The sequence below is a fragment of the Giraffa tippelskirchi genome, chromosome 11 (genome assembly GCF_054371585.1).
Source record: "Giraffa tippelskirchi isolate mGirTip1 chromosome 11, T2T-mGirTip1v1.2.pri, whole genome shotgun sequence".
Classification (NCBI taxonomy): Eukaryota; Metazoa; Chordata; class Mammalia; order Artiodactyla; family Giraffidae; genus Giraffa; species Giraffa tippelskirchi.
Genome location: NC_137285.1, coordinates 25878779 through 25892212, shown reverse-complemented (window position 1 = coordinate 25892212; position 13434 = coordinate 25878779). Strand labels below are relative to the sequence as shown.

Below are 13434 nucleotides of genomic sequence, written 5' to 3'. Positions count from 1 at the left end.
TGCTGGGAGCAGTGCCTCCCTTCCCACCCTGAGCTGCAGAGCTGGAGGATGTTGTCAGGGTTCCAGTTCCATCACGTCCTCTCCAGGAAAGCCTGCCTAATCCAGATGGAGCCAGCAAGGAGGCAATGGGGCCATGAGCTGAGTAGGAGATGCCAGCTGACAGCACTGAGTGCCCAGAACCAGCCAAATCTGATTCCCCCGTGCTTCCCAGGACTGAGCCTTTTCTGCTCAAGAGAGCTTAAGCTGGTTTATTAGCACCTGGGGAGAAGGAAGAGGCTGAGATACCAAGAGGAAGACAGCAAGGAGAAGGGGAGGAGGGGAGGAAGGGCACACCTAAAGCAATACAGCTGCAATCACGGGCCAGGAGGTTATCACTCAATCTGCTCCTCTATAAAACAGAAATCACCATCTCTTCAAGTAGGTATTTTAAGGGCGAGGAAAAGAGACATTTAATGTAAAAACATCTTTTTTAAAAGATCTCTATAAATTTGAGCCGTTATCATTAATGTTAAATAACTTCACCGGAAACCAAGTATAAGGACCCAGGGTTAGAACTGTGACCTAGGCCTAGTCAATCAGAGCATTTCAGAACTTTAGCCAATCAGAGCATTTCATTCCTCTGGCCAGAGGGAGGGCTGACCAATCAGGACAGTCTGTTCCTCTAGCCAGTCAGAACATTCTGCTTCCACAGGCCTCAGTGAAGGCTGGCCAATCAGAACATTCCATTCTCCTGGCCAATCAGCGCATTTTGCTCCTCTGACCTCAGTGAGTGGGTCCATGGCAGGCAGAGTTCCAAGTCAAGCCCATTAGAAATGATGAGAATCGATCCTAGGATTTTTTGGGACACGTCAGCAGAACAATAGCAAGAAGAGCAAAAGAGTTTTTTCCCCCAAGACGGATACTGGAATTTTGTGTGGTCCTAAGAGTTTCTTACCAGCATCTGGGGCAGCCTAAGAATGGAGCCAACTTATAGGAAAACAGAGCTGAGATGAGAGAAGCCAGAAACAGGTGGAAATGGCCATGTCTGAATTCTGAACCCAGTAGCCACGGCAAGCATTCCTGACTATGAGTTTATAAATCCCGATTTCTGTTTTGTTTTTTTTTAAATAAATTTATTTATTTAAGTTGGGGGCTAATTACTTTACAATATTGTAGTGGTTTTTGCCATACATTGACATGTATCAGCCATGGGTTTACATGTGTTCCCCATCCTGAACCCCCCTCCCACCTCCCTCCCTATCCCATCCCTCTGGGTCATCCCATTGCCCCAGCCCTGAGCATTTGTCTCATGCATCGAACATGGAATGGTGTTCTGTTTCACATATGATAATATACATGTTTCAATGCTATTGTCCAAGAAAACAATACTACAACTAGTGAAGCCCACACACCTAGAGCCCAAGTCCCACAACGAAAGAAGCCACCATAATGAGAAGCCCATGCACTGCAACTAGAGAATAGCCCCTGCTCACCGCAACTAGAAAAACCCAGCACACAGCAACAAAATCCAGCAGAGTCAAAAATAGAATAAATAATTTTTAAAAAGAATAAATAAATAAATAAATAAATTAAAAAATAAATAAATAAATAAATCCCGATTTCTGTTAACCTCTCTGAGTAGGTCCCTCATAATCACAGGAGTTCTGTTACCTGTGGTTCCCAGGGAGCTTTGACTAAAACTTCCTAACGCAGCCTTGGATCCTGCATCTCCCTGACCATGGAGATGTGCATGTGAGGAAATTATGAAAGAACAGTGAGGAGGAAAAGAACCAGCTGGGTCTGCACTGCCTCTCCTGGGCGCACACCCATACTGGTTGCTTTGGTGGGAAAAGCACCAAGGGCCTTAATCTGGTCTGCATTAAATCTGAAAACACGGCCGACCTTGCCAAGTATCTTTTGGGGTAATGAGGCTCTGGGTCACGGGCCACAAGAGGGGCTGTAAGAGGACTGATGCTGCCACAGCCTCGGACGTGACTTCCAGGGATCCCAGCCCCACCTCCACATAGCCCACTGCTTCCTCTACTCCACTACCCCCAGTCCAGCCCAGCTGCATGCCCGCAGGACAGAGAACGTACCACGATGATGAACAGGGCAGGGGCCACGAAAGCCCAGATGGCGCCATTCCCGAGCGACAGCCAGCAACTGTGGAGGGACACAGAAGGTTACTTCAGTGCGTCGCCCCCCCCCCACTCCAGCACGGGGGCCCTGCATCCAGAACAGCGCAGGGACAACGTGGGCATGGTGACCATAATACCGTTAATCCCAACAGATGTGCCCGTATCCTGCTCACAATCTCAAGAGCATTCAACTCTTGGGAAGAACGTTCTGGGTCTGCGGACTGGCTCAGGGAAAAGAAGGCTTTTACAGGTCACCTAGTTAGTGAAAAACTTCACCATCTCTGAAGAGTCTAGCCAAAATCCAACAGAGGCTTTAATTTTATTATGATAAATAAATAGGCTTTTGCCTATTGGAGGAGTGAGGAGGCATCATGTGACACAGGACTGACCATCTTCATCTGCTCATCAGCTATCTGTCAGTTCCCCTCCTGGCAGTGCCCCCTCAACTGAGAGGAATGGTCCCAGTGGATCCCAGCCACAGCTCTGATTTCCAGAGAAGCCTTGTCTGGGATGTAGGGTCCAGTTTTAAGGTTGTGAAATTCCTCCTGGCTTCCAAGCTGTGATTCCAGGGGCTCAGGCAGGACTGCCAGCCCCTCTACTACCTCATTTCTCTCCAGAGCCTCAGAATTGCCAAGAGCCTGGGTGTCCCTTAGACACATCCCTCCCTGGATCTGGGGGCAGCCCCAGGGGCCTGGCACACCCGCTGGGATCTGGTCAGGCCCACGACACATCCTCACTGACTCAGGACGTGGATGTCAACTGGTCACTCACAACTACTCAAGGAGCATGTCCCCTGCCCCCAGCTCTGCAAACCCAGAGACACATCATCCCCTGTAACTCCACAGCGCCCCACCGAAGCAGGCGCTATGATGACACTCGCCCTGCAGAGGAGGAGGCTGAGGCCCAGGGAGGCTAGGGGACCCAAGTCCATGCTCCTGCACCTGCCTTTCCAGCCCCAGTTCTCCCCCTGAGACCTCCTGGATCAGCAGACATGAAGTGCCCCAGACACGTGACAGTGCCTGTGGGAGGCTTGTTCCCGCCTGGAACCCAGATCCTGGAGAGAAGAGCCTCCTGTCTGAGGATGCGGCATCTCCCATGGAAACACACGGCGAGTACAGTGGTCCCTCTGCAGAGGGGCAGCTCCGACCCAGGCTCCCTGAGAGGGTGATGACTCTGCAGGAGGAAGCCCGTGCTTTCCACCGCTGTCATGCAGAGTGTTAAGTGGACGAGCATCCTCAGATCCCCCGTCCCCACCAGACACTCAGTGACCCTCCGGACATTTGCCAAGGCTGCCTCGCTCTCCAGCACGTGAGTGGGTGAGAGGCTTGTATCAGACTCAGACTCTGGAGCTGAGCCACGCGCTGTGGGCGGCCAGCATCTGCACTCCCAGATGGAAAGAAACTGAACAAATGCCAATGAGATGTGTCTGAGACGAAGTTTCTTCTTTTAATTTGCGCCTTGACTTCGGATACCACGCAGGCTTGCAAGGAATGGGCCAGAACAATGGTTGTTTAATCATTCTTCTTTCAGTATGCACTCAGCACTTTCTTTACAAGACTCATCTCCAGGAAACTGTTGCCCTAAAGTGGAATAAGCCAGATTCCTCCCAGTTTAGTGACTCAGTTGAGAAATTATCTCAGGCTGAAGCTATGACCAAATTTAATTCCCTCTCTCTTCTTAAACTCTTTCCACGGTGGTTTCTCTCGGTGGCTCCTCAGCTTCTCTGAGGAGAGGGGGCAGCCTCCTAAAGACGGTTGAGCTAAAGCCTTTTTCTCTTTGGGAGGAAAGGAAATCAACTTTCTAGAACCTGAACACCTGACCTGGCTGCACAACACCAACTCAGCCTCTTCTTGATACAACTCTGGACCCACCAGCTGCGGTTTCAAAACGGTGGCATGAAGTCTAGAATATACAGGGTCCCATCTGCTGCCGCCGCCGCGAGGAGAACCTTGGGGCCCACTGTTGGCACACACCAGTCTACACACACACAGTCTTGTGTTCACTCGGCTGTAATTGAATGAGACTTCTTATGAGCTAGGCACTTGCTGACCAACCCAGGAAAGAACTCAACACAAAACTGGGCTCCACAGGTGACCAGACAGCATGTTTAGGAAAACTGCATGGATGGAAAGTTCCCATTAGAAATCTGTACCGGCCACCCAGTCCTGGAGGCACTAAGACCCCCTCGTTGCTAGTTTCAAGGTGGGAGAAAGCGCAAAACACTTTTTTTTTAAAAAAAAAACTGTCAGGGCTGGAAGATGCCAGCCTTGGACAGACCCCTCCCCCAGAAGAACACGGGAAGACAATGAGCCAGGGCCACGGGGACCATCCCCATGGGAGTCCTGCCAACACAGGAATCACCTTTTCACTTACTTCTTACTTGTTCCATAACTGTCCAAGGCAAAGACTACTGAAATGATACAGATCAGAAGAGGAAATCCTGCAGAAAATGAGAGCAGAGTACCGTATTAGCTCCAGTCTCTTTTGATGCATTCATTCATTTATTCATTTTATACCTGATGGATACAAAAATCTGTGTGCTGAGAGCTGAGGGCACAGAACAGCCTCTAGGCTCCAAAGACTTAGAGTCTAAACGAAGAGATAACACACATGTGCATTTTAGGGCAGATCCATTATGAATCTATTCTATATCTGAAAACAACCGCTTCTGGCTGCCCTGAAAGCAGCCGTGCATCCCCAGGGCCTCTGACTGTTCAGTGCCGTGAGCACAGGGTCTCCCTCTGCTCCTCTGTAAGGAAGGGATGGGGGGAAGACAGCAAGGGGTCCCTTCCACCCACTGACCCTCCCCTCCAGGAGAAAGGGCTCCCGACCAGGAAACGGCACTTGGCAGATTCCTAGGAAAAAAGGGTGGGGGGATACATTACAACAAGTGGCTCTCTGTTGCTCGCCCCTGAGCTGAGTCTGTCCCGCCCATGGGAGACCTGCTCCAGGACCCAGAGGGAAGCCTGCTCCTCTTCCCCACACCCCCACTCACTCCAGGCCTGGGCACCTCAAGGCCACAGCCCTCCTGAGATGTCTGGTAGCTCGGTCAGTCCCACGCCTGCCCTTCTGAGGGTCAATTTTAAATTATCTTGAAAAGGGGTTTCTGGAGAATCATCCCATCTCTGGAACACTTTGTCTTGATGTCAAAATAGCCTGCATCACAGGATGTCTGCACAAGACAGCCGCCAGGCTCTCACAGGAGGAGAGCAGCCTCTGGGGAGAGGTGCTGGGGCCAGGAGGAGGTGCGCCTCTCGTCCCTGCCCCGCTACCACACCGGGTTCTCCACCTGCATGCACAACCTCATAGGAGCCAGAGCCTTTCCAGGTATCAGAGCTGCTGGCTGCAGGCCTCCTGCCTTGATGGACCCAGAGTCACAGGAGACAAGTGGGGACCTGGGAGTGGCAGGACTACACGGGACCTGAGATGGTGAGGGAACTTGGGGGCATTGCGCACCAAGGTCCCCCCACTTCCATCTTCCTGAGGAAGCCCAAGCCTCGGGGTGCAGGAGAAGTAGGTGCTGCAGGAGCAGTGGGCCCACAGGACAGCCTGGCAGGTGCACACAGGGCCCTGCAGAGTCCCCAGGGCCCTATTCAGGTTCTGAAAGGCACAGATAGAACTGGAGGTGCCCGGGAGGATGGGCTGTCAAACTTGGTGGTTGAGGCTTCACTTGGATCCACCACACCTCCCTCCCCTGATCCTGGCCGTGGCAGGGGCCCAAGTCAGAGGCTGTCATCTCTTTACTGCCCAGAGTTAAATAGAAGAGTCGAAGCTTCTTTTTCTGCCTTCACAACTGTGTTGTGATGTGTTTCTCCCACGATCCCCAAAGCAACACCGACAGTCCTTGGTCATGGCTTCCCCTGCACCATCCTCTGTGTCCTGCAGAGGAAAGGCCACGGAAAGGTGACCAGAAGGGTCTGAGAAGAGGGCAAGCTCCACTCTCTGCTTTCTCTGAAACACACTGCAGGAGCCACAGGGATCGGGTGAGTGTGTTCTTAAGAAAGAAAATTCACAGGCAGCAGGAGGAGGAGCGTAGGAGCAGGAGGCAGATATCAGCCAGCAGGAAGAGCCTGGGCTTTGGAGCCAAACAACACGTGGTTCTATCCCCAGGGCCACCCTGGACCAGCTGTGCAGCCTCAAGGACTCAGCTGAACCTCTCTGGGTCGCCAGGCTCTCACTCTGGAAATGGAGGTAACATCAGGTTACTTACTGTGAGGACCACATGAGCTGAGGCCATGGACGTGATCCAGGAGGCACTGATGTACAAAGCCCATCTCTGTACAATAACCTCCACTATTACTAACAAACTCAGATATCTTTTCCCCTGTTGCTATCATCTGAAATTCACACCTCAATAACCCATGCAGACACGTGACCTGCTTCCTGCAAACAACCTGAAGTCCCTCTGGCCCTGTTCAAGGATGTTGACCTTATGGAGCTCAAGAAATGCTCTCTTTAGGCTTCCCTGGTGGCTCAGTGGTAAAGAATCCACCTGCCAATGCAGGAGACATGGGTTCAATCTCTGGTCCAGGAAAAGCCCACATACCATGGCACAACTAAGCCGGTCCACCACAACTATTGAGCCTGTGCTCTGGAGCCTGGGAGCCGCAACTACTGAGCCTGGAGCCCGTGCTCTGAAACAGGAGAAGCCACTGCAGTAAGAAGCCCATGCACCAGAACTAGAGAGTAGTTCCCACTCTCTGCAACTACAGAAAAGCCCACGCAGCAAAAAAGACCCAGTACAGCCAAAAATAAGTAAATAAGTAAATCTTTTAAAGAAAGAAGTGTTCTCTTTGGAATGTGGTGACCTTTCAGGGTAACCACACTGGCTATTGCCTCCTAAGATCCAAGGAAGTGGGGAGGGGTGATGTAAGGAGTGACCATAAGGAGCATCGCTATGAAATATCAACCTGGACACACAGAGCAATGCATGGCGAGGATAGATAATATTAAATCCAACACAGCGGCAGGGATGTCTCAACAGAAAGGGGCAGAGAGATAACAATGCCAGGAGACCAGTGGTCCACCCTCTGGTAGAAGTCACTGAGGCCTTGCTCTGGGCATGTGAGAGGTTTGCACTTCCATATCCAAGGCTGTTGGATCATCAACTCCTTCTGGGCAGTGAGTTGTGAACAGAAGGGACACATGCCTCTATCGGTTTAATGTTTAATTTCCAGGGTGATATCCACCCAGACCATCTTCTCTCTCACAGCAACCAGCTATGGCTCAAGGCAGCAACTTCCCCATCACCCTGGGCTGCTGAGGGACTGCCCTGAGCAGAGTCCCTCTGCGGCCACCAGCACACTGAGGATACACAGTGTACACGGGAGATAAACGTTGCTGTTTTCAATTGATGTGAGTTGGAAGCTGCTTGTTATGGCAGCATGACCTAGCCTGTCCTGACTGATACACCTCCCAAGATCTTGGTACTATATCACTTCCCTGGGACACCAGCACGATTTCAGAGAAAGGCAGGGTTCAAAATGAACTACGATGAAGTTTTCAACTTCATCGAGTGAAAGTGAAAGTGTTAGTCACTCAGTCATGTCTGACTCTTTGCCACCCCATGGACTGTAGCCCACCAGGCTCCTCTGTCCATGGGATTCTCCAGGCAAGAGTACTGGAGTGGGTTGCCATGCCCTCCAGGAGATCGTCCCAACCCAGGGATTGAACCTGGGATCTCCTGCATTGCAAGCAGATTCTTTACCGTATGAATCACCAGGGAAGCCTAGATGACTGGATCCTCACAAAAGAAATGAAGTCATAACAGAGAAAAATGAAGCAAGCTGCATTCCTTTCACTTCTGAGTTTATGATCGTTTCTCTGACCACTTCTGAGTTTGTGGTCAGAGATTCATGTCTGCTGCACCGACATGTAAACAAACACTCAACTGTTTATCACTCACTTCCTCTCCTGGTTCCCAGTTGGACTCCTTGAGGACAGAGATTACATTTTGCCCACCTTACAAGTTCAAGCATAGGGCCTGACATATGGCAAAACTTCGGTTAGGTTGTTCATGGGACACCTCCAATTCCAACTCAGCTAAAACCACAATCCTTGAGTTTCAAAAAATGATACCATTTGAAGGTCGTTGTAAGAGCAGGCTGAAAATCTCTAGGGAAGTGGCCTCTCTCTGGGGGATCCTTCCTATAGTGTGACCTCCCAGGGCCCGGGGTCAGCCTCCAGCTCCCTCCTAGTTAATAACTGCAGGTAGAGAGAGTCCAGCCACCTGCAGACGTCTGTACTCAGGCCCAGAACTACGTCTAACCAATCTGAAGGAAGGATGCAGTTCTGAGCCCTGATGAAATCAGTTAAGGGGACACAGACTGGAGACAGAGGTGGCAGGCCTGCTGGAACCCATCCCAGCCCTCTGTTTGCAGGGAGTCTCTGATGGAGGCTGTGGAGGCCTAAGAACACCCTCAGGGAAGACACTGGGATCAGAAATCACACAGTCACAGCCACTGCTGTCAAGTAGGAATGGAAACTCAGGGTTTCCAGATCTCCTCATTTTTCAAAAGAACCCCATAATTTTATGTAAAACTTCTCCATTTTTATATATTGGCAAATATTTCATTGTTTTTCCTCTAATATATTGCAGGCTAAAGAAGCCATCCTTTGAGGCTGGATTGGATTGTGACCCCCACCTCTAGCCTGAACCAGCGTAGATGGCTCCTGTCACTGCAGAGACAAATTCCACACTTAATTCATTTCAACCATCCTTGCTGTGGCTATGGGGTGTGTATGTGTGCACGTGCGTGCATGCACATGTACACACAAATCTGAACTGTATGGCCATTTCCATAAAAAAACTAGTCATCACAGGTGGTTGATCACACATCATCCTGTAAATGCTTACTAAATGAAGACAGAAGTCAGAGGCAGAAGCAACCCGCCTCTTTCAGGAAGTCACAGCAGGATAGAAGGAGAAGGTCATGTTTGAATGGGGCCCATGAGTCTCCTCTCTTCCCATTTCGTTAGCCAGTTCAAAGCACAAATAAAACGTTTGTCTGCTCCCTGCACCACGAGGACTGTGAAAATTAAATCTATTGCAAGAAAACTAGAAAGAAGTAGCAGGTCCCTGCTGATGGACTAATGCTTTAGAGCAAATGCAAGAATGCCAGGTGTCCATTACTCTGGCAGGAAGTAGGGTCTCCTGTGCTCTGGGGCTCCACCTCAAGATGGGCAAGGAGGAAGTTCAACAAAGGAGTCACATCGATGGGGAGGTAACTCCCAGGATAAAGGACCACCATAACTGATGAAAGTTAGCTTTTAAAAACATAAGCATATAAAGTCTCTGTAAATTTTCCTAAGCGCTTGCTGCAAATTAAGAATCTATTCAAGAAAACCTACTAAAAATAGAGAGTAAAACAGAGAGACTAGGACACCTGGGCTACAATCTGCTCCACTCCAGGCAGGCATGGCTAACAAGGCAGACTCCCTTCCCCGGGGACCAATCCAAAGCCACAATATCTCCCTGGGGCAGACTGCTTGCATATCTTATTCTCCCTAGCACTTCGGTGCAGAAACACTATTCCGGGTAAGAGCAATGGAGAGATCGGAATTCCTTTCCGCCTCCAACCACAACCCACAGTCTACAAAGTCCACCCCGCCCTGTGACTGGCTGGGAACACTGGGACCCGACTGCCCTCCCCTCAGGGCACCCATACACTGTGGCATTAGAGGCTACCTCCCCCGCCCAGCGCCCCACACTAAAGCTGGGTGTCAATCCAAGAGAAACAGGCCACTGTTCCGCACTGGCTCAGGAGCATGCCTCTGAGATCTTTTCTGGACAGAAGGGAAGCCGACCATTAGAATACAACACTCCAAAGCACTCCCCATGGGAACTGACTTTTTTGAAAAAGAGTGGGAGGAAGTTCAAGACTAAGAGCACCTGGCCTCTTGAAGGTGTTTCACATGAAGATGAAATCGCAATCCACCTCTGCCCCCAGCCCCATCCCATCCCCACCTACCCCATCCTATCCCATAGTAGTAGCGGTGCTTGCTATCTTCTGATCCAAAGACCTTGATCACCATGCTGTAGAGATGCAACCCTTCTACCAGCATCCACGCAAAGGCGCTCAGGAAGAAGTAGTGCAGGAGCATGGCCAGCACCTGGCACGGGGCCTAGGATCAAAGCAATGCATAGAAAATAAGCTCTTTCAGGGTGTGAGCAGTGCGTGTTTGCTGTTGTCTCAACCTCCCTCCACAGATTTTGGGGGGAGGGGGTGCCTTATGGTCACGTGGCTTGATTTCTTTCTGGAGAGTCATGTTTTGCTTTTCCCGGGGGGAGCGATTTGAGTGGAGCATGTGACTCAAGCAGTAGCCAATCAGAACCCCTCCCAGGCACAGTGATTGGTTCATGAGAGGGCAGGAATTGGCCTGGCCAATCAGCATAAACATCCCCATCCCTGCCACACGATTGGTTCAGCGGCGGGCATGTGACTGGCCAGATAGGTGGCCTGAGCACCGGAGTGGGCGGAGCCATCAGTGAGCGGGTTTCCCTCATAGCTCCAGACCTAAGGACCCTAGCCTGACTTGCCTTCTCTCTGACTAGCCAGGGAGGGCAGGTGCACTCCTGTCCTCTGTGCAGAGCATCAAGGGGCATCTGGTCCCTCCTGCTCCTAGTGTCGTGGCCACAATGTCAGGCTCAGCCACGTGGCCTCATATTCTCCCCCGGACCTCCATCAGAAATTTCAACCCCCCTCCCCCTGAGCTACTGTGCTCTCTGTAAGTCCACAGTCACCCATCCCTAAGCTCAGATCAAAGGGCCAGGGAACCAGGAGTCAGGGAGGAAAACAAAGATGAAAACCAAGAACCACCATCTCCGTGGGGGCTCTATGTCCTGTCCTCCTAAGGACAGGACAGTTGATTCTTAGGGGAAGAAAATGGAACAAGTTGCTAAAATGCTGTGTTTCTTGTCATCAGGTTCTGTTAAAGTTAGATACAAATATGGGACACATCTACTATTTTTGTGGTACTCACGGCTCTGTGTCTTTTAGGACCAGCTTCCCCTTTCATGTGGGGAGTACCTTCCCCCACTACACACACACACACAGGCTTGGGTGAGACCAGCCACCACAGTCACCTTTCCTGTCTGTCACAGAGGTCATCCAATGGGTGGATCACTCAAGCAGATCCACCCACTGGAGTCCTGCCTGGGATTTCAGACACATGGGCTCTGACAGGGAGAATGCTCCCAGCTCCTAGGGTCACCATCTGGACCGTGGATGCCTGGACCACTTCCCCTCCTGCTGCCATTACACCATGGGAGTTCACTCCTCTCAGTGTGGCTTGGGCCAGCAGCATCAGCATCACCCAGATGCTGGATGGAAACAAGAACTCCAGATCCTGCTGAACCTGAATCTACATTTTAAAAATCCCATGTGATGATCCACAGTGGAGTTTGAAAAGCATTCTGTAGGAGAATGAGGCTGGCTCAGGTTCATCTGTCCACGGCACAGCCAATCACTTCTTAGATGCTTGGCTGGACCCCTAAACCTGCAAGCAGAGAAGAGTGGATCTCTCCTTAGGCAGCAGCCCCAAGATAGGCAGGTGGGCTGAGGACCCTACTGGGCATGAGGATAAGAGGCTCTGCTGACCCTCACTTAGGGGGATAAAGAGTTCATCTTCCTTTAGCCAAGTGTGATTGTATCCCAGGACCACTGATTCATACCGCTCGGTTCTCCTTCTGTCCTAGTGTAGAGCAAGCCCATCTCTGCTTCTTCTTCCCATTAACCAGGCTTATAACCCACATCACCCAAGCCTGGGTCATTCTGGTCTCAGCATTTGACTTTCTGTGAGATCTAAGACTTCCTAGCTCCCCAGAGAATTCCCTGCCTGATTCAAAGGGTACAGAAATGTGGATCTAGGTCTTCACAGTCCGTTTGTGGAGAGCACCTGCCCTGGGTAGGCAGAGGAGGAGTGTGGCTGTGTGCAGTCAGAGCAGAAATGGAGAGCAGTGTCTGCAGCAAGACCACATGAGGTCAGACTTTGGTCAGCACTTACCTGGGCAAGTCACTGTAACCCTCTGTGCCTCAATCCTGCCTCTGTGGCATCACTTCCTGGGCTTGTTATGAGGATTAACTGTGCGGATCTATGTAGGCCCTCAGCACAGCACCCAGCACGCAGTCAGGGCCATTCCTGTCTTCACTACCAAGACTGATGCGAGCAGGGAGGCCAGTTCATGCTGGTCATCTTCCCTGTCTCTCCCAGAGGAACCACAGCCTGTCTATCTGGTGGTCTGAATTCGGAGTTGAAACCAGCAGGTGCCACCCCTGCTGACGCCCCCATGGTGGAGGGAGGAGGGGATGAGAGGGAGGCCCACTGTGGACACATCAGGACCCAGGGGACCCACTCACCGTGCCTGGCTCGAAGCGGAAGCTGATGAGCAGCAGGACCTGGGCCACCAGGACAGCGCAGGACAGGTTGGCGTGGATGTGGTAACGCTGGTTCCGGATGGTGCTAACCGAGCTGGGGGCAGAGAGGCACCGGCTCAGTTGTGGCTACCCCCTACTGCTCCTCCAAGGACCACCAAAGAGGTCTTGATAAGCCTGCCTGGGTGCTGCCATTTCTGGTTATGAACCCTCAATGGCTCCCTATTACTCTTGGAAATGACCCAGCTCATTCCACAGGCCCTCCAGGACCTGAGCCTTGCCCATCACTCAGACTCAGCTCTTTCCTTCCTCTGATCACAGACCCCCTTTTCTGGCTCTCCAAGATCCCCAGACCGCTTCATCCTCGGGGTCTTTGCACCAGCTGTTACTCTGCAGTAAAGTCCCTCCCCGGGTCTCCCCTTGGAGAGAACTTCCTGAGCCTGAGGGAGCCCCACTTCCTCTCTGAACTGCCCTCAGGGCTCGGATGGCTGTGGAGATGTGTGTTCAGGCCTTCACATCTTCACTTGTCATCTGCCTCCCCACCCCCGCCCCCAATCAAGCATGCTTTTACTGTCTTGGGTGCAACTGCAGCCTCAGAGGTGACTATAGGCCTAGGTGGGTCGGAGTGGGGGGGTGATAGGTTTGGACTTGCTGAGCAAATAGCTGAGGAACAAGGGAATCAAAGCAGGAACATCCTGAGCGTAACACTCAGGCCCCTCCAAACCCACCTCCATCTCCTCTCACCTGGCTCAGATCCCACCAGAAGTTCCTGTGTACAGCAGGAACCCTTGCTCCGCTCCCCAGAGTGCCCAGGTCCCTGGTGGGCTGCAGCAGGGGCCCAGGGAAGCTAACAGCCTCCCCTGCCATTTTGGCTGCAGCCCCCAGACCAACCAAACCTGGGATCCCCCTAGACAGAGAGTCACACAGGTGACCGGTGTCCTCAG

The 13434-nt window shown here is 51.6% G+C and overlaps 1 protein-coding gene across 5 annotated transcripts in view; it reads right to left on the bottom strand.

Moving 5' to 3' along the window:
- ADGRD1 (adhesion G protein-coupled receptor D1) overlaps positions 1-13434 on the bottom strand; it is a 174818-nt gene that overhangs the window by 19934 nt on the left and 141450 nt on the right. For 4 of the 5 annotated variants that reach the window (XM_081543089.1, XM_081543090.1, XM_081543092.1 and 1 more), the window contains 4 exons: positions 12476-12587; positions 10088-10241; positions 4491-4557; positions 2076-2142 (listed from right to left, as the gene is read on the bottom strand). In XM_081543089.1, coding sequence (XP_081399215.1) covers positions 2076-2142; positions 4491-4557; positions 10088-10241; positions 12476-12587 — 400 coding nt within the window. The remainder of the gene's footprint in view (positions 1-2075; positions 2143-4490; positions 4558-10087; positions 10242-12475; positions 12588-13434) is intronic. The other variant, XR_014069127.1, reaches the window with a different exon arrangement.